This window comes from Neofelis nebulosa, chromosome 4 (assembly GCF_028018385.1).
Source record: "Neofelis nebulosa isolate mNeoNeb1 chromosome 4, mNeoNeb1.pri, whole genome shotgun sequence".
NCBI classification, from domain to species: domain Eukaryota; kingdom Metazoa; phylum Chordata; class Mammalia; order Carnivora; family Felidae; genus Neofelis; species Neofelis nebulosa.
Window position 1 is genome coordinate 36,822,302 of NC_080785.1, and position 26,537 is coordinate 36,848,838.

General features: G+C 36.1%; 2 protein-coding genes across 9 annotated transcripts in view; one reads left to right on the forward strand and one right to left on the reverse strand.

Annotated features, from left to right (window-relative positions):
• Positions 1–26,537, reverse strand: part of FOXP2 (forkhead box P2) — a 568,827-nt gene that overhangs the window by 403,955 nt on the left and 138,335 nt on the right. For all 8 annotated transcript variants that reach the window (XM_058724538.1, XM_058724535.1, XM_058724536.1 and 5 more), the window contains one exon: positions 474–564. The gene's annotated coding sequence lies outside the window, so the exon portion shown is untranslated. The remainder of the gene's footprint in view (positions 1–473; positions 565–26,537) is intronic.
• On the forward strand, positions 8,215–9,191 carry LOC131509104 (geminin-like). The gene has a single exon (XM_058724540.1). The coding sequence runs from the start codon at positions 8,315–8,317 to the stop codon at positions 8,945–8,947; it is 633 nt and encodes a 210-aa protein (XP_058580523.1). The 5' UTR covers positions 8,215–8,314; the 3' UTR covers positions 8,948–9,191.

A 26,537-nucleotide genomic window follows, 5' to 3' on the forward strand; every position in this document is an offset into this window, starting at 1 on the left:
AGTTTCAAAAAAAATCATTACTAGCATGTTATTCTCTTTATTTTTTGGCATTCCTAGATCTTCCAAAACCCTCAGTATCAACTCAATCTTAATAAAATAATCTGAAAATATCAGCATAAAAGACCACATAATGATAACAAAATAATCCAGATGCTTTTCTTGACTAATCTTTTCCTTTCAGTATTTCAAAACCAAATTCATGTTCTATATGAATCCATGATAATTTTCAAAAAAAAAAAAAAAGTGAAACCAAGTTTAATAGGAAGGGAAAGCACAGCAAGGAGTGAAATGGGAAAGGCAAGAGGGTGAATATTCCTATAGTTCTACGTGGAAAGTCTCTGTGGTTCACTGATAACTTTTCTTAACATTTGGGCAAAGATACCTAACCAAAAAATTAAAGGATAAAATACACACTAGAAAAGCAGACATAAGCACAATGAACCGAAGAGAATCATTACCAAAAGGCCACTTACTTATTTCTTCCAGATCTTCTACAAGACTTTTGAGTCAACCTTGATATGGAGTCCTAGGTAAACTCAATCCCAGCATCACATTAGAATAGCCCTGTTAATAGAGACAAATAACTGTCACTGCTTCAAAAATTAAATTTATGTCACATTCAGTTCAATGACTTCATAGAACATAAAACATACTCAACCTCAAATAAAATTAATTGTTAATGCATTAATTGCTTTGGAACTCTTCAAACATGCATGGAAATGCTTTTCTACATATTAACTTAGAGAAGTTTAAAATCCAATGTTTGGTACAAAGCAAGGACCACTGAGACAGCATGAGATCCATTTCTAAGAGATGCAGATTTTATTTCCCATTCTTACATTGATTTGGCAGGTTTAAACTTTTGGTGATTAAATTTTATAATTTAGGGGAGCCTGGGTGGCTTAGTTGGTTGAGCATCAGACTTCATTCAGCTCAGGTCATGATCTCGTGGTGCGTGGGTTCGAGCTCCATGTCGGGCTCTGTGCTGAGAACTCAGAGCCTGGAGCCTCCTTCAGATTCTGTGTCTCCCTCTCTCTCTGCCCCTCCCCTGCTCCTTCTCTGTCTCTCTCTCTCTCTCTCTCAAACATTAAAAAAAAATTTTAACTTATAATTTATAGAACATAGTTATTTTATGTCTCAAGATTCCCAACTGAAAACATGACTGATTTCAACTTCCTCTTCAACATATACTTAATGAGCTTTGTAGGCCTTTCCACAATCAACAAGTTGGTAGTAAGCATTTTCTCCTTATAATTGCAAAGTAAGGGCTATTCCCTTGACTCTTATTAGAACGTGTGTATCCTAGACCCATTTGCTATTTAACTACTCTCTTTTCTAGTCTCTCCCTTCTTTAATCTGAAAGATTTAGCTCAAATCTTCCAACAAAATTACAGAAGTTAGTAGTGTATAGGTAATAAACGGGTTTTGATTCACACACCAACTCTGACTGATTGGTAGTGACCACATGGAAATCTGTATGGAGATTAAATCTGAGTCTAGCAGGGAGTCCTGTGTTCAATTAGCCATGCCTTCCATAGGCACCAAAAGGGAGGGATGACACCACATGCCCTCTTTTCTTTGTTGAGCATTTAGACATTTCCCTAATTTTATTTAAATTGTTCCCAAACACTTTTGGCTACAAATCCTTTTTTCTTTTTTTTTTTTTTTTTTTATTTATTTATTTTTTTCAACGTTTTTTATTTATTTTTTGGGACAGAGAGAGACAGAGCATGAACGGGGGAGGGGCAGAGAGAGAGGGAGACACAGAATCGGAAACAGGCTCCAGGCTCTGAGCCATCAGCCCAGAGCCATCAGCCCAGAGCCATCAGCCCAGAGCCTGACGCGGGGCTCGAACTCACGGACCGCGAGATCGTGACCTGGCTGAAGTCGGACGCTTAACCGACTGCGCCACCCAGGCGCCCCACAAATCCTTTTTTCCAATGAAATCTTAGTGAGGGGTCAACCAAATATACAGATAACAATGAGGCATTATGGTTGAACCAGACTCCCACCTCTACCACCTCTGTTCTTTCTCTAGGTACCTCTGGGGTATTCCACAAAGTCTTAAGTATTCTGCAAAGCATAGTTGGAAACTATTATTTTAGTTATCAAGGTAACTCAAAGTCACAAAAATTAGGGTAATTCAAATGCCCTTTCTTCACATTCTAGCAGTCTTTCTCTATTGCTTCTGTTGTTCATTTTTCTCTTAATGATAAAATTTTGCACATGAGCAGGTTCCACTCTTGACTTTCTTTGTGTTAATTTTCTCCCATAATTCTTTTTTGCCTGCTATATGCCACCAAAAGAAGCAGATTTTTTTATTAGTACATAGTAATCTAAATTATTTCCTAATTCCATATTGCCTTACTTTCTCCTCACATTCATGGATATCAATTTTTCCTAAATCAATCTATAAAGTCTAGATTTTTAAAGAAAATCAACAAAAGCATTTTAAAAGCATATACTTTAGATGCATATTAATACCAAAGTTAACATCAAAAATAAAGGACAAAGAGGGGTGCCTGGCTCAGTCGGTTAAGCATCCCACTTTGGCTCAGGTCATGATCTTGGCGGCTCATGGGTTGGACCCTGAGTCAGGCTCTGTGCTAACAGCTCAGGGCCTGGAGCCTGCTTCGGATTCTGTGTCTCCCTCTCTCTCTGCCCCTCCCCTGCTCATGCTCTGTCTCTGTCTCTCAAAAATAAATAAACTTTTTAAAAATTAAAAAAAATAAATAAATAAAATAAAGGACAAAGAGAAGGCATCTACTCTACCAAATATTAGGCTTACTACCAAAGCCAGGTACAGACACTGGAAAATGGAGTTTGGATATAAACCCACGTGTCATTGGGAGCTTTATATAATAAGGGTACTATCACAAAGTAAAAGAAAACGTTGGTTGTTGTCTCACTGTGTAGAGAAAGAAAAACAGTCTCAGAATATGGCAAAAATAAACTTATCTCCTTATTTTATACCATATACAAATTTGGATTCCAATGAGATTAAAGAGCTTTAAATGTGAAAGTTATCCTTTCAAAGCTAATAGAAAAATTTGGTGATTCTTTTTGACACTTAGAATTAAAAAACAATTCTGAAACAAGACCTAAAATAATAAGGCATAAAACTGATGGATTTGGCCAAACCAAATGAGAATTTTTCAATGAAGTATACCACAGATAAATTTTATAAATAAACTGAGAGAAGACCTAAAACCAACAAGGAATTAATATTAAAATATATATACTCAGAGAAAACCAATTAAAAAAATGAGCAAAACCCTCAACAGGGCAGTTTCTCAGAGGGGTAAGCCAGAACAACTGTCAAGTATAGTTTAAAATGTTCAAAATCACTAGTTATTAGGAAGATACAAATCAAAAAACTGATGAGATACCATTTCATGCCATCAGAATAGCATATATTTGAATGCTGGATTCTATATTGTGTTGGCAAGAATACAGAAAGATGAGCATTCTCTTGTTTACTGATAATGTTAGCATCAACAATACAGTTAATCTTAAAAGCAATGTGGGAGACCTAAAATGTTTACCTGCTCTTTATGGACCCAAAACACCCTATGCAGACATCAACTGTAGCATATGTTAGCTTAGATTATATAAAAAAATATTTAATGTTTATTTATTTTTGAGAGACAGAAACAGAGCACAAGTGGGGGAGGAGCAGAGAGAGAGGGAAACACGAACTCACAAACTATGAGATCACGACCTGAGCCCAAGTTGAAGGCTTAACCAACTAAACCATCCAGGTGCCCGAGATTTTATTCAGTTTTTTATTTGCATGCTTTTCTCTCCCACAAGTTTCTCCATTTTAATTACTCAAAATTAATTTTAAAAACTGATAAATCAAGAAATAGCAACTAGCGTATCATTTACAGTTGTGGATGTATAAAAACTGTGGATATAAATACCAGAAATCTGTAACCTCTGTATAGCTGGACTGGGTGGTAGGAAGATACAAGACAGAAGAATGCTATTTTTGTTTCACTTGATTTTTTTAACTGTATGCACATATTTCTTTGATAAAAGTTGAAATTAAATACAAAAGAAAAGAAGGTAATTTTTAAAATAAACAAAGAAGTTATCGCCACAACATAGTTTCATTTTTATAAATTTTATTTAAATATGCATTATATATTATTATTTAAAATTATTTATATTATTTTTAAAAGCATATATTATTTTAGTAACATAAGCTCAAGGACATTATCAAAGTAAAATATGTCATAGATTACTGATCACAGTTCTTATAATGATCACTGAAACAAACAAAACAACAACAACAACAAAACTTAAGACAGTAAAGGAAAGGCAAAACCAGAAAGCTAAAGAGGCCAATTAGAATTCTTTTACATGCACACATTCATACACGTTTACTGATTGCTTACTAAATGCTAGGCACTGTCCAGGCTCGGGGATAAAGCCACAACCCTACTTCCGTGGAGTGTACAGTATAACGAAGAATATGTAATGAACAGTTATTACAGCGTACTGACCAGCATGGTAAATATGCACACGGGCAGCACCTAATTTGAGTCAAAGAAGACTTCCTGGATAAAAGAGTCTCTGTGAAGTTCACATTTACAACCATTCCCTTTCCTAATTTCTTCCATCCTTTTAAGGTACATTATGAATTTATTTAAGGTTTATTGTGGTAGGAGAGGAGAGCATCACTCCGACATTCTCAGTGGGTTTGACCTGGTTTCTTTCAGAACTATATTTGCTGAAGAGAACAATTACTAGGTGGGTTAGTTTTGTTGTATTTAGTTTTTCTAAGAACTTCCTGATACTCAAGAAAGATATTTAGCGTTCTAATGTGTCACTTGGAACTGTTTGTTAATATTTTCTACCCTCCAGTCTTTTAATTAACAAAAATGAAAATATGTCCTAAAAGAAATACTATCATTTCATTGTTTTTTAAACAAAGGAAAAAAGAAAAAAAATTACACGGTACAAAGCTCGCATGTAAAACAAATGTCTTTTAACTCTACTGCAAAATGCCATAATATAAAAGCGTTAGTCTAGTGAATTTCACAATTTGGAAGAATATACTAAAAATATGAAGAAACTAAAATACAGTGGTTATCTAGGTGATAACGTCTAATTGATGTTCAAAAGTAAAAGTTACAGTAACATTTTCAGTACTGTTTTCATATTACATAGCATAGGTCTTCTTGGAGAACAATGAAAACTAAGTTATTTTGTTATCTAGAAACAAACTAGTTAACCATAGCCAGAGAAGAGTAAGTCAATAACTGTACATTGGTTACAAACGCTGGTAGTATAACCCACATTTCAGTGAACAGAAAATAATTAAACAACAAAACCCCAGCAAAACAACAAACGTGTAATTTCATTTCCAGTTGTTGGGTAATGGGGGTGTACACGAGCAGGATAAAAGAAACAACCATTGGATTCTGAGGAATGGGGGAAGTTATTCTTCAGAAGGCACACAGTCCATATTCTCCACAAACAGTCCATATTCTAGACAAGCAGTTATTCTACTCCTAACAAAATTTACCAAGTGCTCAGAAGGTATTTTGTGGCAGGCATTCTTTTTGCATCAGGCATTTACACAAGAGGAACATCATGTCATTATCATTTGTACAGATGTTACAAATATCAAGAAAGGAAATAGCTTAGATTTTTTTAAAAGTTGGCTCTACAAAGGTTAAATGCTGTGAAACTGCATACAGAGATACACAGCTTCACTATAATTAGCATCCCAGCTCTGGTTAAAACACTGTGAACTCTGCAAGGGCAGGGATGCTGGTCTCTTCAATTCACTTGGAGTCCAATAAACCTAAACTACTGACTGGCACATAGTATGCAGTCAAATATTTGTTGAATGAATGTATTAATTTATTGACTCATCAACATGGAACTGGATAGGCATGGAAATTGAAAAATTAAATTTTAGGGGCACCTGGGTGGCTCAGTCGGTTAAGCGGCCGACTTCGGCTCAGGTCATGATCTCGCGGTCCGTGAGTTCGAGCCCCGCGTTGGGCTCTGTGCTGACAGCTCAGAGCCTGGAGCCTGTTTCAGATTCTGTGTCTCCCTCTCTCTGACCCTCCCCTGTTCATGCTCTGTCTCTCCCTGTCTCAAAAATAAATAAAACATGAAAAAAAATTTTAAAAAAAGAAAAATTAAATTTTAGATAGAATAGACAATGGAGCTGAACCAGGTCAGAGATATTTGCCCTTCTAATCCTGGTGCAAAACTTAATTCAGGGATTTTTCAAAAGAGGTAAGACAGAAACAAAGGAGTGTTCTGTTCCACTGCCTTGATTTAATATGGCACAATATTAACTTTATTTTGGGAGTCAAAATAAAATGAATTGAGAATATACATTTCAGAATTTATGTGAGTATAGAATATTGTTTTGAAAGTTTGTAAAACAGTGATTTAACCTACACCATAATAAAATAGGATTTGTAGTTTTAAGAGCTAACACTGGAGCCATACTGCAGTGGTGACTGTCCATGATGCAAAGCTTTGAAGCTTATATAAATATGTGCACATAAGCACTAATTATAGCTTATCTTCGTGAGATTTAGTTCTATGAGTTTAGTTCTCAAATCATCCCTCTGTCATCTTTATAAAGTAGAAGGTAAGAGGCGATCCTTCAGAATTGCGGAAAAGAGGTACTTCAATTACCAATAAAAACTTATACTCAGTATCATTCAGCCACATTGGGTGAATCATGTAAGCATCACCTCTACAGAATAGGGCCTATCCAAGATTTATTCTTGTTTGGCTGACGCACCCCACAATTAATAGCATCCAGATCTAAGAAGGAGGAGCTCATGATGCTTCAGGCTCCACCACAACCCTATCAAACCATTAAGGAGATATATTCATAGAAATCGAACTGAGATAAAAGTTGACCTTGAAAATAACGGAAGCCACAATGATAGTGAAGTTTGTCAACATTGTGAGTACAGTTCAAAACCCATTTATTCAGGGATAGGACAATTTTGTTAGCTACCTTTTACATTTATAAATTTGTTTCTAGCTTTTAATTGAAAATATCTATATTGTATAGGCAGGTTCAGTCAGAGAATGTAAAAATCAAAATTAAATCAATGAACAAACAAATAATATTGGTAAGGTAGAAGGTGAACAGGCAGGGACGCCTGGGTGGCTCAGTCAGATAAGCATCCAACTCTTGGTTTTGGCTCGAGTCATGATCTCACAGCTTCATGTGTGGGAGCCCCACATCATGCTCTACGCTGGCAGTGCGGAGCCTGCTTGGGATTCTCTCTCTCCCTCTCTCGCTGCCCCTCCTCCACTCATGCACGCTCTCTCCCTCTCTCTCTCTCAAAATAAATAAATAAATAAACTTAACAAAAAAAAAGAAGGTGAACAGGCAGTCACTGAAGGAAAGACAGGCAAAGACTGAATGGCAAAGACAGGATGGTTACTTTTAGGATTCTGCAAAAGCTGAGAATTATGTAAAAATGCATTACTGTATTTACACAAATATGTACAAATACTTTAAAGTTAAATTTCATTTTTATCATTTTTTATTGTAGTCAGAACACTCACCATGAGATCTAGCCTCAATAAATGTTCAAGAGTACAATACAGTATTGTTAGCTATAGGCATAATGTCATACAGTAGAGCTCTAGAACTTACTTAGCTGTACGACTGAAACTTTCTAGCTGTTGAACAGCAACGATTGAAATTTCAAGTTGCATAAAAGGCCTTTTTGCTCTTCAATCATTGCAGATACTGAACGCTTATTAAGTACCAGATTTACTATCTACTGGAGACACAGAGATAAAAGCTATTCTCCTGCTGACTGCTTAAGGACAGGTTAAGTAGGCAGTAAACATGCCTTTGAATGAATGATATTTTGAAACCATAGAGAGATTATAAGTTAAATGTGATGCTGCATAAGCAAAAGTAAGCACAGGGTGATAGGAACTATAATAGTGAATTTGCATGTGAAAATAATTATTTAAGAGGCAGGTGGAAAAAGGGACATACCTATGTGAATCATATCTCAATGTCCCTCTGAATTTCTTATAAATATATATTTCTTATATAATTCTTATATTCTAAAACGTAAAGAGTTTTGAATATATTTTAATTTTTCTCCACTTTTTATGAAAAATTACTGGAAGTAAATAGTTTTGATTATACTTAAAGTTAGCAAAAGTAGAAAAGTCTATTAAAGTAGACTTCTCTCGGGGGGCGGGCGCCAGCCACTCCAGCGGCTGCGAGCTCTGTGCGAGGTGTTCCTGCCACGGCCTCCCGCGTCCGCCACGGGGATTGGGCGCTCCCATCCGGTGTATCATGAATCCCAATATGAAGCAGAAACATGAAGAAATCAAAGAGAACATAAAGAATAGTCCTGTCCCAAGAAGGACTCTGAAGATGATTCAGCCTTCTGCAGCCGGAGCTCTCGTTGGAAGAGAAAATGAGTTGGTTAAAGACTTGTCCAAAAGGAAACATTGGAACGACCAGTTAACATCTAAGAATTCCAGCGCTGGAGTTGTCATTGTCCCAGAACATAGTGAAAATAAAGATTTTAGTGGAGTTACTCAGGAAGCATTTGATCTTATGATTGCAGAAAACCCGTCCTCTCAATATTGGAAAGAAGTGGCAGAGAAACGGAGGAAGGCTCTCTATGAAGCACTTAAGGAAAATGAGAAACTTCATAAAGAGATTGAAGAGAAGGACAATGAAATTGCCCGCCTGAAAAAGGAAAATAAAGAATTGGCGGAAGTAGCAGAACACGTACAGTATATGGCAGAGGTAATAGAGAGACTGCATGATGGACCTCTGGATAACTTCGAATCACCAAATAGTCAGGAATTTGATTCTGAAGAGGAAACTGGTGAGGACTCTGAAGTGGAAGATTCAGAAATCGGTACATGTGCTGAAGAAGTTGTATCTTCCTCTACAGATGCAAAACCACATGTGTGAAATTCTCTAATATTTGACTCTCGAGAAATATACTGCCAAAGTTTGCCTCCACTATAGTTCTTTGTAGCAGAACAGACAAATGTATAATGCAAAGTTGGAATCAAAGTTCCTTGTGTGAATCCTGGGACCCTGTTGTATTAAAATAACAAATACTATGTATTTTTAATCTACGATGTTTTATGTAAATAGCATTTTCTCAGATGTCAGACACCACTTGTGTATATGATAAATAAACTTCAGTCTCGTGTTGAAAAAAAAAATAAATAAATAAAGTAGACTTCTCTCACTTTTCATAGGACGTATAACTTTGATAAAAAACTTTCAAGCTTGGAGCACCTGGGTGGCTCAGTTGATTAAGCGTCAGACTTTGGCTCAGGTCATGATCTCATGGTTCCTGAGTTTGAGCCCCACATCAGGCTCTGTGCTGACAGCTCAGACCCTGGAGCCTGCTTCGGATTCTGTGTCTCCCTGTCTCTCTTCCCCTCTTCCACTCGCACTCTGTCTCTCTTTCTCTCTCTCAGAAATAAACATTAAAATTAAAAAAAACAAACCTGTCAGGCTTGTTAGAACAGCTTTATTAAAATAATTGTCACTTATTTAAATCAGAACTATGAAGGTCATATAAACCTTAAACATGTAAATACATGGTACCATAATAGTCAAAATGAGTAATAAATTTCCAAAATGACATAAATACTGCTTGGTATTTCCAATGCATTTGTGAAAGAGAAAAAACACACAGTACTCTTGATAACATTACTAGTAGAATCAAATATTAAAAATTGGAAAGGGGAGAAAAAGCACTTCAGGCCATAAAATTAAAGTATGAATTCTTACCTAAGTTCAAAAAAACTTTTTTTTCCAAGTTCAAAAAATGTTTAAACCATAGGTAATAGGTTGAAAACAAGCTCCTAGGTTCAAACACAGACTGGAGTTGACTTTAATTCATTCTGCAGAGGTATATGCTCAGTGGGGGCTCAAGAAGTGGACCACTAAGTTAAAAAAAGAGAATTCCTTCAAAAACCATGTTTGTTTTGTTGTTTTTGGCTGAGAGTATAAGACTAAATTAGAAGAAAATGGCAAGGAAGAATTCAAGAAAACTACCTCTAGAATTACTAATGCAGATTTAAACACACTCAGATTATACAGAACACCATGCAGCTCTTTTTTTTTATGTCCATTGTAACTCAAAGCCTACGCCGTAAAAAAAATACATCAGTTAAATATGCTTTCTTTCTTTCTTTCCTTTTACTCTCTTACTCATCCTGTCCTCTTTTGGTACTTGCCTTCCTTTCCTTTTTACTTCTCTAAGAAAATAAGTAAGTCTCTCCCTTTCCATGCTGACCAGCAGTTGTTTTTATGAGATAGAACCAAGTTTAATAGATCAACATTTGTGATTGATCTTCAGAACAAATCCCTGGTTTTCCATTTTCTCAATTCCCTCTCTTTTTTTTTGGGTGACAAAACAGTCTCATTCTCAGCAAATAACAGAGTGCTCAGGTATGTAAAGAGAGCATACGGAAGTAAGTGGACAACATTAACGTGGAGGTCAATGCCTCTGCAGCTGCTTTCCTGCCACTGAAGATGCTTTGTCTATCTCTTTCAAACCAGAAGAAATGAGATGCAGGAAACATGAGGCAGGCAGTCTAGACAAGCAGAACTCCAACCTTAGGGCAAGTCTTTTAAGATACATAAGAAAGATTTAGGATATTGGCAGTTGGAGGATTTCCCAATCATCTGCGGGATGCACAGCCACAACTACATAAGGACTGATAACCCTGGATGACTTGACATTTTTATGTTTCCCTACCACTTAGCAAATGATTCCTTCCCCAGGGGCACCTGGGGGGCTCAGTCAGTTGAGCATCCGACTTCGGCTCCGGTTGTAATCTCCTGGTTCATGAGTTCGAGCCCTGCATCAGGCTCTTTGCTGTCAGTGCAGGGCCCACTTCAGATCCTCTGTCCCCATCTCTCTCCACTCATTCCCTACTTCCACTCTCTCAAAAATAAACATTAAAAAAAAACAACAAAACAAAACAAAACAGGGTCTCCTGGATGGCTCAGTCTGTTAAGCATCTAACTCTTGGTTTCAGCTCAGGTCATGATCTCATAGTTCTTTATTTCAAGCCCTGCATTGGGCTCTACACTGAAAGTGCAGAGCCTGCTTGGGATTGTCTCCCCATCTCTCCCTCTGCCCCTCCCTGACTTGGTCTCTCTCTCTCTCTCTCTCAAAAAATAAAGACACACACAATTTGAAATACTATATATATATATATATATATATATATATATATGTATATATACGTATATATACATATATATATATATAGTATTTCAAATACTATAATACGTATATATACATATATATATATATACATTATATAGTATATATACGTATATATACATATATATATATATATATATATATATATATATAGTCCCGATCTGATATCAGTTCTCTTGGCTTCTACCACAATACAATGTAGGCACAGTCTACATATTGATGTTTTGTGATAAAAACTTTTCAAAGGTAACAACAGCATACTGTCATCCAGGATACAATATGTGTTTCATAAATGCTAAATGAATGTGAAACCTACCTGAATTTATGAAACTCTGGCTTCCTTCCTATCCACAGCTTTCAATTTTATACCTCCATTTTCTCTAATTGACTATTCAGGTCAAGTTCCACCAACACTGACCCACCTCCATTATCTAATCTAGTCTACCCATATAATCCAAGATTGAACTTTTTTTTTTTTTCCAGGAAATAGAAGTTCCTAAATAGAATGGAATTTAACTGAGCAATGTTCAGAGCAGAGATTAAGAAAATCACTTCCACTGAAATGTACTGGTCAGGCAATGGACTCTCTTCTGAAGTAAATGTAACTTTAGCAAAGAAAAAGACAGAACATAGGTTCAAACAAGGTGGGATCCAGTAAGTTAGCATGCCCATTTCACAGCACTGACCGTTCCTTCCAACCCTGCTTACTTTACAAATACATTTTATAGATTTCTTCTGTTTAAGAGAAGCCATTCCATATATTTATTTAAATAAAACAACACAACTATGTGATTTATGAGACAACATGCCCTGACAGATGGGATTTTCTTACCTTATCTCATATCTAACTCAGTAAAAGAATGGAGTACAGACTGTCCAAATTTCAGGCTGCAAGTTTTAAAATAAAAATATCACTTTTTTTTTCTTTCTTTCATTAAGAGAAACAATCATCCATTATTAAATAGCTATCTCTTATGTTGTTTATTGTTGACAATAATTCTTTTTTTTAAGATATTCTTTTTAACCATCTCTACATCCAACATGGGGCTCAAACTTAACAACCTCAAGATCAAGAGTTGCATGCTCTACTAACTGAGCCAGGCAGGAACCCTGAAAGAATTCTTAATCATCCTTTAATTCTAGGCATTTATTTTATTCTATATGCCAGGTGAACGCTCTTATAACTGCAGCATGAGATCTATGTGAAGGCCTGAATGCATTAAAATCACTAAGTAATAGTCTGTTTCATAGATAAAAGCACCTATCTTGCCAATTTCTCTTATATTTTTTGTTTTTGTTTTTTAATGAAAACTTAGTGGATACTCTTGGAACATACAGCATGGAATAAGGCAAATTATCAAGGGAAATTTTACGTGAGGTAAAATTCACAAGAGTATCATTAGTTTTAGAATTGAAATAGAGATTCTGATTATATGAATATATTGTCAGAAATTTTACAAAATACTATCTTTTTAAATATTCAAATAAACATGACCTGAAAATTGACAGCAGCAACCTTTTGCTGGTTTGCACCCTTTTATATATCCTTTTACTTAGATGAAAATCTGTAGGAAACCAGATTACAAGTATAACCAGGAAGGTTTTTCTAATGGTTTTTAGCCACACAACTATATGCAGAGTCCCACATTCTTTAGGATTTACAGTCCTCAAGCAGTGTGCTAGAATCTTCCCAGATGCCAAACCAAATTAATAAATGCTCACTAAGTACACACAATAAAGATATATCACTGAAATTTCAGCAAGAAATTCAAAACCCCATTCTCACACTGCTTTCTGAATTCTCTTGAAGTATTCTTCATTGCATTCCAAGTCAAACATTTTAGAAAACCATTTTAGGCGTACCACCTGGAAGATCCACAGAAACTTTATTAAAGAAAAGATAAAATATTAGCCAATATACTCATTTAGCTAGTGAAAACGTTTCTCAATCAATGATCTGGCCCTGCTAAATTCTCATTGCCCAGTAACACTTCTCCTTACCAAAAACCTTCCTGATGAAGTTAATTATCTGTTAGTGGGTTCTAACCTCTATGCGCTTAGGTGTCTAGTTTTGGAGCCTATATGAAAGGGAAGAAAACTAGTGAAACTCTTCAGGCTTTCTTAATGTGGCTGTATGCACCACATCACACTAATTTTAGCAATTCCATTAATTGTTTTTACTGCCAAAATCTCTATAGAATTTTTGGATTAATAAAGATTTATGAAGACATCTGGATACAATGTGATTTTTTTTAAGTAAATAGGTCTTCTCATTCTGCCAACCTATCTATAAAATTTCATGATGTACTTAAAGAGATGTTATACATTGATAGAGAAGTGTTACAATTATTATCTGCTGTAAGTCCAAGTTACATCATAAAATGAGAAAATTAATTTATCTTGAGTAAATTAGAGAAATATGAAACATTCTAGGTAAGTTAGTAATTTCTATATTGTATAAAGGAAACTTAGAAGGATACAATTAAACTTAGATTAGCTTCTAGGCAAATAGTATTTTAAAATTTTACTGAGACTTTCAACTACAGTATTAAAAAAAGATGGGGTTTCTAGTTGACTCAAATTTAACCCAGAAAATTAAATTTTACAAAATTATTTTTCCTTTCAATCAGATTGATCAAAAAAAATTTTGCGGGGGGGGGTGTTCTTATATATTTCTTTATTATTATTATTTTTAATGTTTATTCATGTTTTGAGAGAGAGAGAGAGAGACAGGGAGAGACAGTGCTTGAGCAGGGGAGGGGCAGAGAGAAGGAGACACAGAATCCAAAGCAGGCTCCAGGCTCTGAGCTGTCAGCACACAGCCCCCCACGCGGGCCTCAAGATCATGACACAAGCTGAAGTCGGATGCTCTGTCAACTGAGCCACCCAAGCGCCCTGTATTTATTTTTTAAAGCGTGAACACAGAAGCAGTCAATATTCTCAAGTCATGAATTACTGAAAGAATGTAGATAAGCCATTTTCACAAAGAAACAAGAAAGTCAAGGAAAGTGCCTGCCACAGAGTAGAGTTTTCTAAATATTTATCTGAAAATGAACAAAAGGGGTACCTGGGTGGCTCAATCGGTTAAGTGTCAGACTCTTGATTTCAGCTCAGGTCATGATCTCAGGGTTTTTGAGTTTGAGCCCTATGTCAGGTTCTGCATTGACAGTGCAGATCTTTCTTGAGATTCTCTTTCTCTTTCTCTCTCTGCCCCCCCAACACCCAAAATAAATAAACACTAAAAAAAAAAAAATGCATATGGTTCTAAATTTAAAATGAAGTGATCTTTGATGGGTAGTCTTAAACGTATCCCTAACACCAGGGGGCGCCTGGGTGCCTCCATGGGTTAAGCATCAGACTCGAGTTTGTCTCAGGTCATTTTCTCAAGGTTCATGACATCTAGCCCTGCATGGGGCTCTGAGCTAACAGCATGGAGCCTGCTTGGAATTCTCTCTCCCCTCTCTCTCTGCCCCTTCCCCACGGCCTCTCTCTCTCAATATAAATAAATAAACACTTAAAAAAAGTATCCATGACACCAGTGTGTGGGGAGAACGTAATTCTGAATTGCATGTCTTATTGAATAGAAGGACAAAGGGGATTTTAAAAAAATACACTAAAAAGAATTGCATTAACTCATTTAAGACATTCATATTAGTTGCATCATAATTTAATGGTATTAAATTAAATTTGGAAAGAAGTGCAACAGATTTATATAATTTGTGTAACAAATAAACTAATTCAAAAATAGCGTGTTTCAAAAAATAAGGAAAAGGAGATCCTTAACTATCACTTTTACTTTTTCTCATTCAGCATGTTTAATTTTCATTAAAAATGTAAAATACTTTCCTTTTTAAAGTTATTTCATTCAAACAATTATTTTTCTGCCTTTTTATCCCTATTCAAAATATCAACAACATGACCATCCTCTGAAAAAATTTACATTTAATTACAACTGTATATTGTTCTCCTGCTACATCCCCAGGTGGTACTCTTAAGATCTTAACCATACTGAGCTTTTTCTCACCAACTTGTACATAAAGTATGTGCATTATTTGTTTATTTACCTAGAATATTCAGTTGCAGATGATATGACTCCACAAACTGAAACAAAGAAAATACCTTTAGGGAATGTTCAGCTAGCCCCAGAGAAATCAAACTTTTATGACCACTGTTTAACATACAGGTAAATAGTTACATGTCAATTATATTGTCAAGGGCAACAAAAGATACAGATAAACACATTAAGCGTTGTCTTTATACAATGCTTAATTATTGGTCTGATGTGTCCAAAACAAAGATTTATTTTCTCCTCAACTGTGACCATAGTTCCCTTAAAAGATATATTCAACAAAGTCAAAAGATATATTCAACATAGTCAATGAAAGCAAAACTTCATTTCCTCACCTTTTTCATGCCTCCTATAATTCAGTGCTACTAATCTATGGCAGTGGAAATCCAGAAACAAATACTAGAAAATAGATAACACATGCATACACACACGCACACACACGCGCGCGCGCACACACACACACACACACACACACACAGTCCCCAAGCAGTCCTGTGTATGATTTTTGCAATCTTTCTTTAAAAGCAGTAACAGTGTTGCAGAGTCACAGCACCAAAAATGACTGACCTACTGACAAGAAGTTGTGTGTCCTCTGAGGAAACTTTAGTAGGAGTCTGAAATTGATTATCTTCATTGTAGCCTGAGAGGTATATATTATATATTATACCAATCATCAGAATAAGTAATGGCACTAACAGTACACAATAAAGAAGAAACAGCTTTAAGAACATCAGAAGCAACAGCTCGAGGATCACAGCCACTAAACAGGATCTGGCTATTCACATCTGCTATGCTGTTTCTTAAAACATTATATTCTGAAAGGGGTGCCTGGGTGGCTCAGTAGATTGAGCATCAACTTCATCTCAGGTCATGATCTCATGGCTCGTGAGTTCGAGTCCTGTGTCGGGGTCTGTGCTGACAGATATTGTATTTTTGTTGATGAAGAAAGCCTAATTCATAGTTTGCATAGAAACTGGAGTAGTAGTTTTCAAAATGTGAGTATTTTTGCACTCAATCTGAACTTTTAATCTGAATTCTTGTTGGCCTGGATTCTGGTTAGATAAACATGTTCTAATGTTACTCTACATATTTGTAGATTCCCTGTTGAGCATATAACCACATAACAACTTTAACTCATGTCCTACCAGGTAGCCTCTAAGTACAGCCCTTTCCTGATTTTATTACAATAAGTTCCATACATGAAATGTATAATTCCAAGTTACATGTTCATGTCCATCAAAAGATGAGCAGATAAACAAAATGTGGTACAGGCATGCAATGGAATATTATTTAGGCTTAAAAAGGAAAGAAATTCTGACACGTGTGACAAAAAAGATGAACCTTGAAGACATCAATGCCAGGTAAAATAAGCTAGTCACAAAAAAACCCAAATATTGTATGATTCCACTTATACGAGATAACTAAAGTAGTCAAATTCATTCACAGAGACAGAAAGCGGAATGGTGGTTGCCAGGGTCTAGGAGAGGGGAAATGAGGAGGGATTGTTTCATGGTTACAGAGTTTCAGTTTTGCAAGTTGAAAAAAGTTTTGGTAATGGTTGCAAAAAAATGCAAATGCACTTAATCTTGGAACTATATACTTAAAAATGATTAAAATGGTAAATTTTATGCTATGTATGTTTACCACAATTTTAATTTATTAAATAATTTACATGGTCCTGTAGGAGTAAGTCTCTAAAATTATGATATTTTGATACTTACAATTTAATGTAAAACAGTAACAAAACAACAGAGGATGTTCTTTAAAATCTTGGTATTTTCAAGTGTTGAAAGATAACTTTTTCTTAGCAAGTATACTAGGTAGGTACTCTAGGAAGCTCCTGGCTTACAGGATTTGGGGCAAGCAAAAGTTTCTCTTTATAGCTTCTTCTCTAAAGCGTTCTCTGACACCCCATTTCTAAAGAAAGATTTGCTCAATTTTTTCTTCTGATGACCCCTACTCAAACATTTTATAGCATGCTATAAGATGGGCATGGTAAGAATTTGTTTACAGTTTATCACCTACTATGAGAAACTAAACTCCTTGAGCATTTTTCAAACATCTGGCCCTCAGATGGCCCTAAATAAATTTTTGTTGAGTCAACTGATAGCTGAATACTTGAATAATTTTATTCATTAAAAAATTAGAGTGCCTAAAATATGTAAAGTTCAGTAGAAATACAAAGATTAAAAATTATATGATCACTGATTCAAGGAATTAAGCAAATCTAGGAATCCTCTAAATATATTAATACTATAAACATCATTTTTTTTCTTAAAAAAGACACAAATAAAGTACCACTGGTAGTGTTCATAAACAAGAAAGATTATATATTGTTTTGGGTGAAGGTGGATATCAGGAAAGGCTTAAAGAAGGACTTAGCATCTTACCTAAAGATTGAAGTGTAGATGATACTTAAAATAGGGGTAGGAAAGAAAATATGAGCATAATTTTTGTAGAAAAACAAGAGTGGGAAAGTTACATTAGGTTACAACGGAAGTTCTCAAACCTTTTTACTCCCTTTTAACCTTTTTACTTTACCCTTTCATAAAGTATTAAAAACCTTCTCCCTTAAAAGAAAAAAAAGTGGATGATCTCTTTATATACTTAGTTTATTTGCCATTAAACTGAGAAAATTCAAAAAAATTTAATGTTTATTCATTTCTGAGAGACAGAGAGAGACAGAGCGCAAGCAGGGGAGGGGCAGAGAGAGAGGAAGACAGAATCTGAAGCAGGCTCCAGGCTCTGAGCTGTCAGCACAAAGCCAAATGTGGGGCTCAAACCCAGGAAACATTGAGATCATGACCTGCACTGAAGTTGGCTGCTTAACTGACTGAGCCACCTAGGTGCCTCCAACTGAGAAAATTTTATATCACAAGAACAGACAAGTACATTTTCCATTAGTTGCCAGAGCAATGATATCATCAAATGTCAGCCTCTGTACAGCTCTATTGTATATTCATGAAAGAATTAGAGAAAAAGACAAATAAGATCTTAGTATTAATATGAAAATAGTTTTGGCCTCACAGCCAACTTGAAAGGGCTTAGGGACCCTGAAGATTCCCTAGATCACACTTTAAGGACTGCAGGGTTACAGAGTGGAAAAGATATAAGTAAGGAGGCTAAATAAACACAGCTAGAATATGCCCGGTTGGTTGCAGTTCAAGCTATAGATTTTAAACAGATAAATATGAAAGATTTTTGTACAAAACAGTCACATGATGGTGAGCTGACTTTGGAAGGACGCATTTAGAAAGAGAGAAATGGGTTGGAGGTGTGTGAATTCAGATTGGAGACCAGGTAGAGAAGTCTATGAGAGAGTTTACCAGGGGCCAGCAGTAAGTGTACTGAGATAGTATAGAAAGAAAGAGGAAAACAAAAGCATCACTTTTTTTAAAATAAAAACTTTTAAATTAAAAAAAATGTTTATTTATTTTGAGGGAGAGAGTGAGTGGGGAGAGGAAGAGAATGAGGGAGAGAGAGAATTCCAAGCAGGCTCCACCCTAGTGGGGAGCCTAATGCGGGGCTGGATCTCACAACCCTGAGATTATGGCCTGAGCAGAAATTAAGAGTCAGACTCTTAACCCATTGAGCCACCCAGGCAACCTGAAAATGGAAGCATCTTAAAAAAGCCACAGAAGTTACAAAACAATCAGGAAACAACATCGGATGGTACTATTTAAGGAGGCCAAAGTAAGAATAAGTTTCAATAAGACTGTGGAATTGTGTCAGGTATTTTAAAGTCAAGGAAAATGATGATTAGGAAAGTGAAATCAGGGGGCACCTAGGAGGCTCAGTGGGTTTAGCGTCTGACTCTCGGTTTCTGCTCAGGTCATGATCTCAGGTTCCTATGTTAGAGCCCTGTAAGGAGATCATACTGAGCTTTGAGCCTGCTTAAGATTCTCTCTCTCTCCCCCTGACTCTCTCCCCCTAAAATAAAAATACTCTCTCTCTAAAATAAAATAAAATAAAATAAAATAAAATAAAATAAAATAATAAAATAAAATAAAATAAAATAAAATAAAATAAAATAAAATAAAATAAAAGTGAATTCGGGAAGAAGTCCTTGGGGATCTATGAAAAAGGAATGTATATGACTGACCACATAAACAAGATACTTAGGGAAAAATGGAAGATGAGGAAATTTTGGCATAAAGCCTAGATGACTCTTTTGGAGCTCTGATAATGAAAGAAAGGAGAAAGGAGCAATAGTTTATATTTGCAATTGAATGAAAGAGATTGGTGTTGAGGAAAGACTGAAGAAAGAATGAATGACAATGCAGCTAAGTTTCAAAGGAGCTAGGAGGAAGTTATGTCAAGAGAATAGATAAGAAAGTTTTTTATTTATCAAAAGGAAAAAAAAAAAAAGCAACTTTCTTTCCCTGGTAGAGCTAAAAGGAGAAAGGCTGGCTAAGACAATGTGGAATTAGCTGACAACAGAAAAATGAGCAGAGAACTACATAGAAAAGAAGTATTTGGGAAGTTGACAAGGAAAAGTTACCGAGCAGAAACAGAACTAAGGTAGAAAGAAACGAGAGAATTAAAGGAGAAATAAAGATAAAAATTTTAGTTCCTATTAGTGTGCACGGTCATCAGGAAGGAGGAAATGCCAGAGACTGCAACCCAGGATTCCAACTGGAATGCTAATAAGATATATTCTCAGGGGGAAAAAAATTAAAGGTTTACACCAGATTGGTGTTATCCAATACCAGTAGTCTCTACCCAAATGTGACTATTTTAATTTATTGAAATCAAATAAAATTTTAAGTTCAGTTATTTTGTTAGGTAGAAGCTAGATAGAAGAGTCCGAAGTCCTTGAAGAGGAATGATAGAGACCTGAGCTGGAGGCAAGGACAGTGATAAACAGGTTACACATTAGAAGCCCAGATGCACAACGTCCTGACCTTGTGGCTTCCAAGACATTGGGGTTGACAGATCAAGAGCCACAGGTGTGGAATATGCCATTCTCCTCTTACACCTCTGCCCAGGTGTACCCCTAGACTCATTATAATGCATTTGCATTGTGGTTATAGGCCCTGGAATGGAGAAAGGCTGCCACAAGGGTTCAGTTTGGTACAAACCTCATAGGGTCAAAAACTTTCCCTCCCAACCTGTGGGAGGAGCACCCCCCCCCCCAAATGACTGGAAGCAGCCTTCTTGAGCACCACCCCAGGGTACATTACAGCTCCTCTCAGCCCAGGGAGACCCAGTAATGTCCAGTCCCACAACAACCTAGGGTCTGTTTCTACCTCCTGGAACCAGACTGCTCTCCTACCCAGAGTGTACTTTTCATCTAATAAATGACTTTGTGCTTGCTACTTTCCTTCTGGCTCATATGAATATTTTTGCACAAAGCTCAACAACCAAAATCTCCATTCACACGACACAGACTCTCCCACTGATAGCAATTCAATGGCATTAGGCCAGATTTCAAGGGCTCAAGTGGCAACCATGTTTTACAATGCAGATATTGAGTATTTCCCTAATAACAGTTCTATTGGATAAAGAGAGCTTAGCTGCATTTATTATAAGGATAGAAAATAACAATATAGAATAGCTAGTAGTTATTGTTTATTTACTATGCATCAGACGGTGTACTAAGCACTTCACATATATGACTGCATTCAGTCCTCACAATGATCTTTTGAGATAGTGTTCATTACACTTCCATTTTACAGATGACAGAGTAAGAGAAGAGAACTTGCTTTTAAATCACACTCTAGCAGAGATAAGATTGAACCCCAGAAGTTTCTGATTCCAAGAACAGAGGAATGAGGAAGAAGGATATTTTGAAACGATAATACCCAGTTGTAGAGGCCACTTCTAGGTGATAGGCTTGAGCAATGAAAACTTGAGCAAGGCAAAAGGGCCCACAGTGACTAGTGAGCTGAATGCTGACAGGCTCATTAAGTGACCCACCTTGAAAGAGCCCTATGCCCTAACTAACCAACTGGCTACTTACAACCAGGCACAGTTCCCAATATTACAAAAAAAAAAAAGGGGGGTGGGGGAAATTCCGTATGCTCCCACAATCCTTCACTCCACCCTATATCTATAGCCCCTCACCACTCCCTCGTGGAAGACAGTCTCTCCTTTACTGTCCTGCCTCCTGCCCCTTTGCAGTGTATTCAATAAGCTTCTACCTTTTTCACTCTTCCTTGGGTGAATTCATTCACGGCCCATACCACCAGCCCCCATTCCATTGGATCCCGCCACATCCAGGTAGTTTAAAGATGAATTGTCTTTTCCTTTGATAATCAGAATACTATGAAATATACCAGTAATAGCAGTAGGAAAGGTTATATGAACAAATATAATTTATGTTAATAAAAATAAAATACACAATATTGAAGTACCAGCTTCAAAAGCCTTAAGTTAGAAAGTGCAGAAAGTTATCATAGCAACTTTAATTCACCCACCTTACTTTGTGAGTTCCTGTCACTGTAAGGTGGGGAAGTTACTGTTGCCATAGAAACCACCACAATACTACTACTTTACGCTTACATAACACCTTGCATCTGATGAGCTCAAAGAGACTTACAAACATTAATTCATTAATAGTTCTTTTTATTGAAAGTGCATCAAAATTTACCTAATGGCTTACAACAACAATTGCAGATCAAACAAAAGGAAACTTCACCACTCTCTAACAGATTCACACAGATTTTTACACCATCTCTTACTATTTAAAAAGAAAGAGAGAGACAGTAATCTTATACAGACATTCACCTCCTTGTTTCTTGTACCAAACTGAAAACCATCTCCTATTGTTTTATTGTCAAAAATATGCAGCTCTTCTCCCACCCACTCTTTAATTTCTTTCTTCGTGTGTTCAGCTAATTGCCTGGGAATGTCTTTTAAAATGCCATTACACAAACTTACCTGTGCGGCTCTAACCACTAAGACATTCACTGGTATAAATCTGGTTCTTTTTTTAAAGGATGTATGACCTCATTTTAAATTAGAAAGAATAAAACTAAAATCTGAAGGGGCGCTTTTTTTTTGGTGTTTAAAAGTTTGAAATCTGGAAAGTGTAAAATCCTTAACTGTTCATGGTGATTTTTGTTCTTAGGCTATTAAAATTAAAGCAAATATTTGTTTCAATATGCTAAAATATAATAAAATACTAGGCTAGAAAAATCAGGTCAATGAAAGGGTCTGTTCAGCATAGGATTTTGTTTTTAATAGAGTCGTTAAAGGATACTTTATGTGATTACAACTTCTTAGATAATTTCATGACGTAGGCTTCAAAAGTAACTTGCCTCTAATAACTGAGTAGGACCTACCACTCAAGAATGTAGTCAAATCCGTTTGGAACTTGCTTACATTCTTCAATTAGCATACTTCGCTGTTTTCTGAGCTGTTTACTTCTGCCACATTCTATCGGTCAAATTAATTCATAATGCCTTCCCTGATTTAAGAAAGTGGAGAAAGAGACTTTTCAGGGGAGAAGCTGTCAAATCACATTGTCAAAGGCATTCATTCAAGGATGGGTGAAATTTGAAGCTTTTTGGTAAACTACTGCAGATGGCAATCTTTCTAGGGAGTACTACGCTCAGACTTCTCATAAATGATAATGTAGGATTTGTTGACTCGATTATTATTAGGAAAATCCATCATTAACCCATCAATTTATAATTCTGTACTGTAAACTCTGTCCTTTTCCTCGATGTCAGGTTTCCAGCTGTTTTCATATCTCCTGCCCCAATGACCCTATCCACTTCTTTCCTATTTATCGTCCCCTCTCAACAGACACATATTTCATACGATTCTGCTGTTGGAACCTGTTTTATGACTGAGGGACTATATAAAACAAAAGCTGTTCATCATATACTCTCTAAACAAGGCTGAATTAAGAAGTTAGTAGGTACCTCTGACACTCAAACATCTTTCTCTTGTTCCCATTATGTTCTGGCTATATCTCTGATTCTAATTAAGGAATTACTTTATAAGGAAAATGATGTTATGAGGAGTTATTTTAGAATTTTTTTTTTACCTCAGAACCAAATCTATCTTAAAATGTTAGGTCACTGAACATAAGTGGCCCAAAGAATAATTTTTTTAATGGCCTGTTTAAGTGCAAACAGCTTTAACATATCTAAGAATAATTATTCCTTTTGTAAGCCACTTTGCCTAAAATCTGTTTGTTAGACAGCTTTGAGCTTTGAATTCTGTTGCTGTTCATCAATAACTTTTTAAGTTCATTTGTATTCTTCCAGTTACTCTACTTCTACTGTTCATCATCTGAAATGGTCATCAAAATGTAATAAGTTGATCGAAGAGTCTCAGATATTACTCTTTAGAATAAGCTTATTCCTTTTATGAAAGATGCATCTGTATTTGACTTTGTAAGATAATAAATTCAGGAAAAACCCAGCTGGGACTTCTAACATACTCTTCTACAATATATGAATTTTATACTAAATAAGACTATAATATTCGCCTCTTCAAATGGAAGCCACATTCCCATAGGAAATGAGATACTAAACTATTAATCGCTTACCCAGGTTTCTCTGCCTACTATGGAACCTTAAACTTCATCATAGTCTAAGCACTGTAAAACATTAAATTTATGTTCTCATAAGTGAAACTTTCTAGATGTTCTTCAGCTAGCTTACTACTCAATGCTTCTGATGTTTTTAAGACAGAAAACTATTTCACATTCAACCTGAGAAAGACAATGTCAAACTCAACTTATAAGTCAAAAAATATTGTCACAAGCACTGCTATTAGGTTTTTAATGTTTTAAAATATTATGGCAGAAAACTGAATAGTTATGATTATGGACAGTGGCTTTCATATATATATATATATATATATATATATATATATATATATATATATGTATATATGTATATATATTTCAGGATACACATATTGACAATGTCTTCAATGCTCTCTTAGGAGGCTTTCTTTCATTCTCTCATACAGTTTTGGTATACTTGGGCCATTCTAGAACTGCACACCAGTCTTTACAACTGCTGTTCCCCTATGCTCACTCATGAAGAGATGGTTCTCTTATACTGTCTTTCTTTGTTACAAGGTAGTTGACATAACTGGTCAACCCCTGGCCTTTTGCTTCTGCTTTGTAAAGGGACAATCACAAAATATCCACCAAATGCGGTTTGATATCATGATTAAGACATACTCTTACAGCAAATTCTACTGTTTTTACCTTGAAAATGTATCCATAACTTAATCTCCTAAACTACCATCCACCACTATCTCTACCACTGCCACTAGGTCCAAGCCACCATCATCTCTAATCTGGGTAATTCCAAAAGCATCCTAAGTAGTCCTTCTGCTTTCTCTCTTAACCCTACTGTCTACTCTCCACACAACAGGTGATGAGATTATGTTTATACAGAAGTGAGATAAACCCCTCTTCTCAAATTCCTAGATTATCTTTCATTTTAAATAGTTAAAAACCAAAGTGCTTACAATTGTTTAGAGATTCTCATAGATATGGCTCTTCTCTACCTTTCTGACTTTATTTCCTACCACTCTTATTTACGTATCACACTGGGCTCTAGCCATGCTGGCTTCTTTGTAATTCCTAGAGCATACTGATTATGCTCATATGGAAGGGAGCCCACACTTCGTATTCCACCTCCCTGGAATATTTTTTGCCAAGATCAGTGTATCTATCTGGTTGGCTCACTTCCTTCATGGCTCTGCTGAAATGTGAGCCCATGAGACAGACCTTAATTTGTTTAAGTAGGCTCCATGCCCAATGCGGAGCTTGAACCCATGACCCTGAAATCAAGAGTCAGATGCTCTACCAGCTGAGCCAGCCAGGCGCCCCAAGACAGACCTTCTTTGATTACTGTCTGTATAATGGTAAACACCACTCTCCCCCTATCCCAGTACTTCGTTTCCCCCCTTATGCTGCTTACCATTCATCATCAACATATTACTGTCTGACACTCTGTATTTATACATAAAATAAGTCACCTAGAACAGGAACTTTTGCCTTATTCATTGCTTCATCTCCAGTGCCAAGAAGACTGTCTGGAACATGGGACAAAATCATAAATATTTTCTTTAATAATGAAATAGGATTAAGTTTGAATCCATCCTGTATCAGCTGTTTGACTTTATAAAAAAATGTTTAGCCCCTCTGTGGCTCAGTTTACTCATTATAAATTGGAAACAATACTTAATAACAATAACAATAATAATAATAATATCAGCCTTATGGTAAGAATAAAAACAATACATACAACATGCTTAGAACAGTGCCTGGCACAAAATAGTGTAACATTAAGTTTTAGCTAATACTAATTTTAATAAGCCTAATAAGTCAACTCCATGAAGATGCAGTCTTTACTGGGGACAAGAATAGAACTAAAAAATAAGCCAATTCAGTATTTTCCTTTTCCTTCTCTTTAACTGTATTTTTGGGGGATATTCATTTGTAAATCCCACTTGCAGGTAACAATAAACAAAAATTAAACGGGATCTGAATTAAATGGTAACAACAACATTTTCGGGCACAAAGAAACTATAACCTGAATGACCATGCATTTACTTTTTTTTGTTTTTATTTATTTTTCTCCCAGGTACTTCCAAAAAGTTTTAAAGGAGACTCTTCATTTATTCTTTTAATTCTCCCAACTACGGGGGCGCCTGGGTGGCTCAGTCGGTTAAGCATCCGACTTCAGCTCAGGTCACGATCTCACGGTCCGTGAGTTCGAGCCCCGCGCCGGGCTCTGGGCTGATGGCTCAGAGCCTGGAGCCTGCTTCTAATTCTGTGTCTCCCTCTCTCTCTGCCCCTCCCCCATTCATGCTCTGTCTCTCTCTGTCTCAAAAATAAAAAAATAAACGTTAAAAAAAAATTAAAAAAAAAATTCTCCCAACTACGATTATATCTCCAACATGGTAGGCACTATGCAATGATTCAAAGCCATAGCATCCTCCTACCCTCAAAGAATTTCTAACATAGGCCTGGATCATAAACATGGAGAACCAGTGAAAAATCAATTATGATGCATATTACGTTAGAATCATGCTCAGCGGACACATGAGGTCACTCACTCTGGGATTCAGGAAAGATTCATCAGGGAGGAGGCAGAATGCCAGTGAGAAAAGTACAGCTACATAGGAATGGTAATTCACAATTCATTTTGCTAAGGCAGTAGCAAAAAGAATGGAGAGGAGACTGGAGGGACAGAAGAAATCTTCAGAAGTAGAATAAAAACGTCCGTACCTAACTGGGTGTGTGAAAAGAAAGAAAC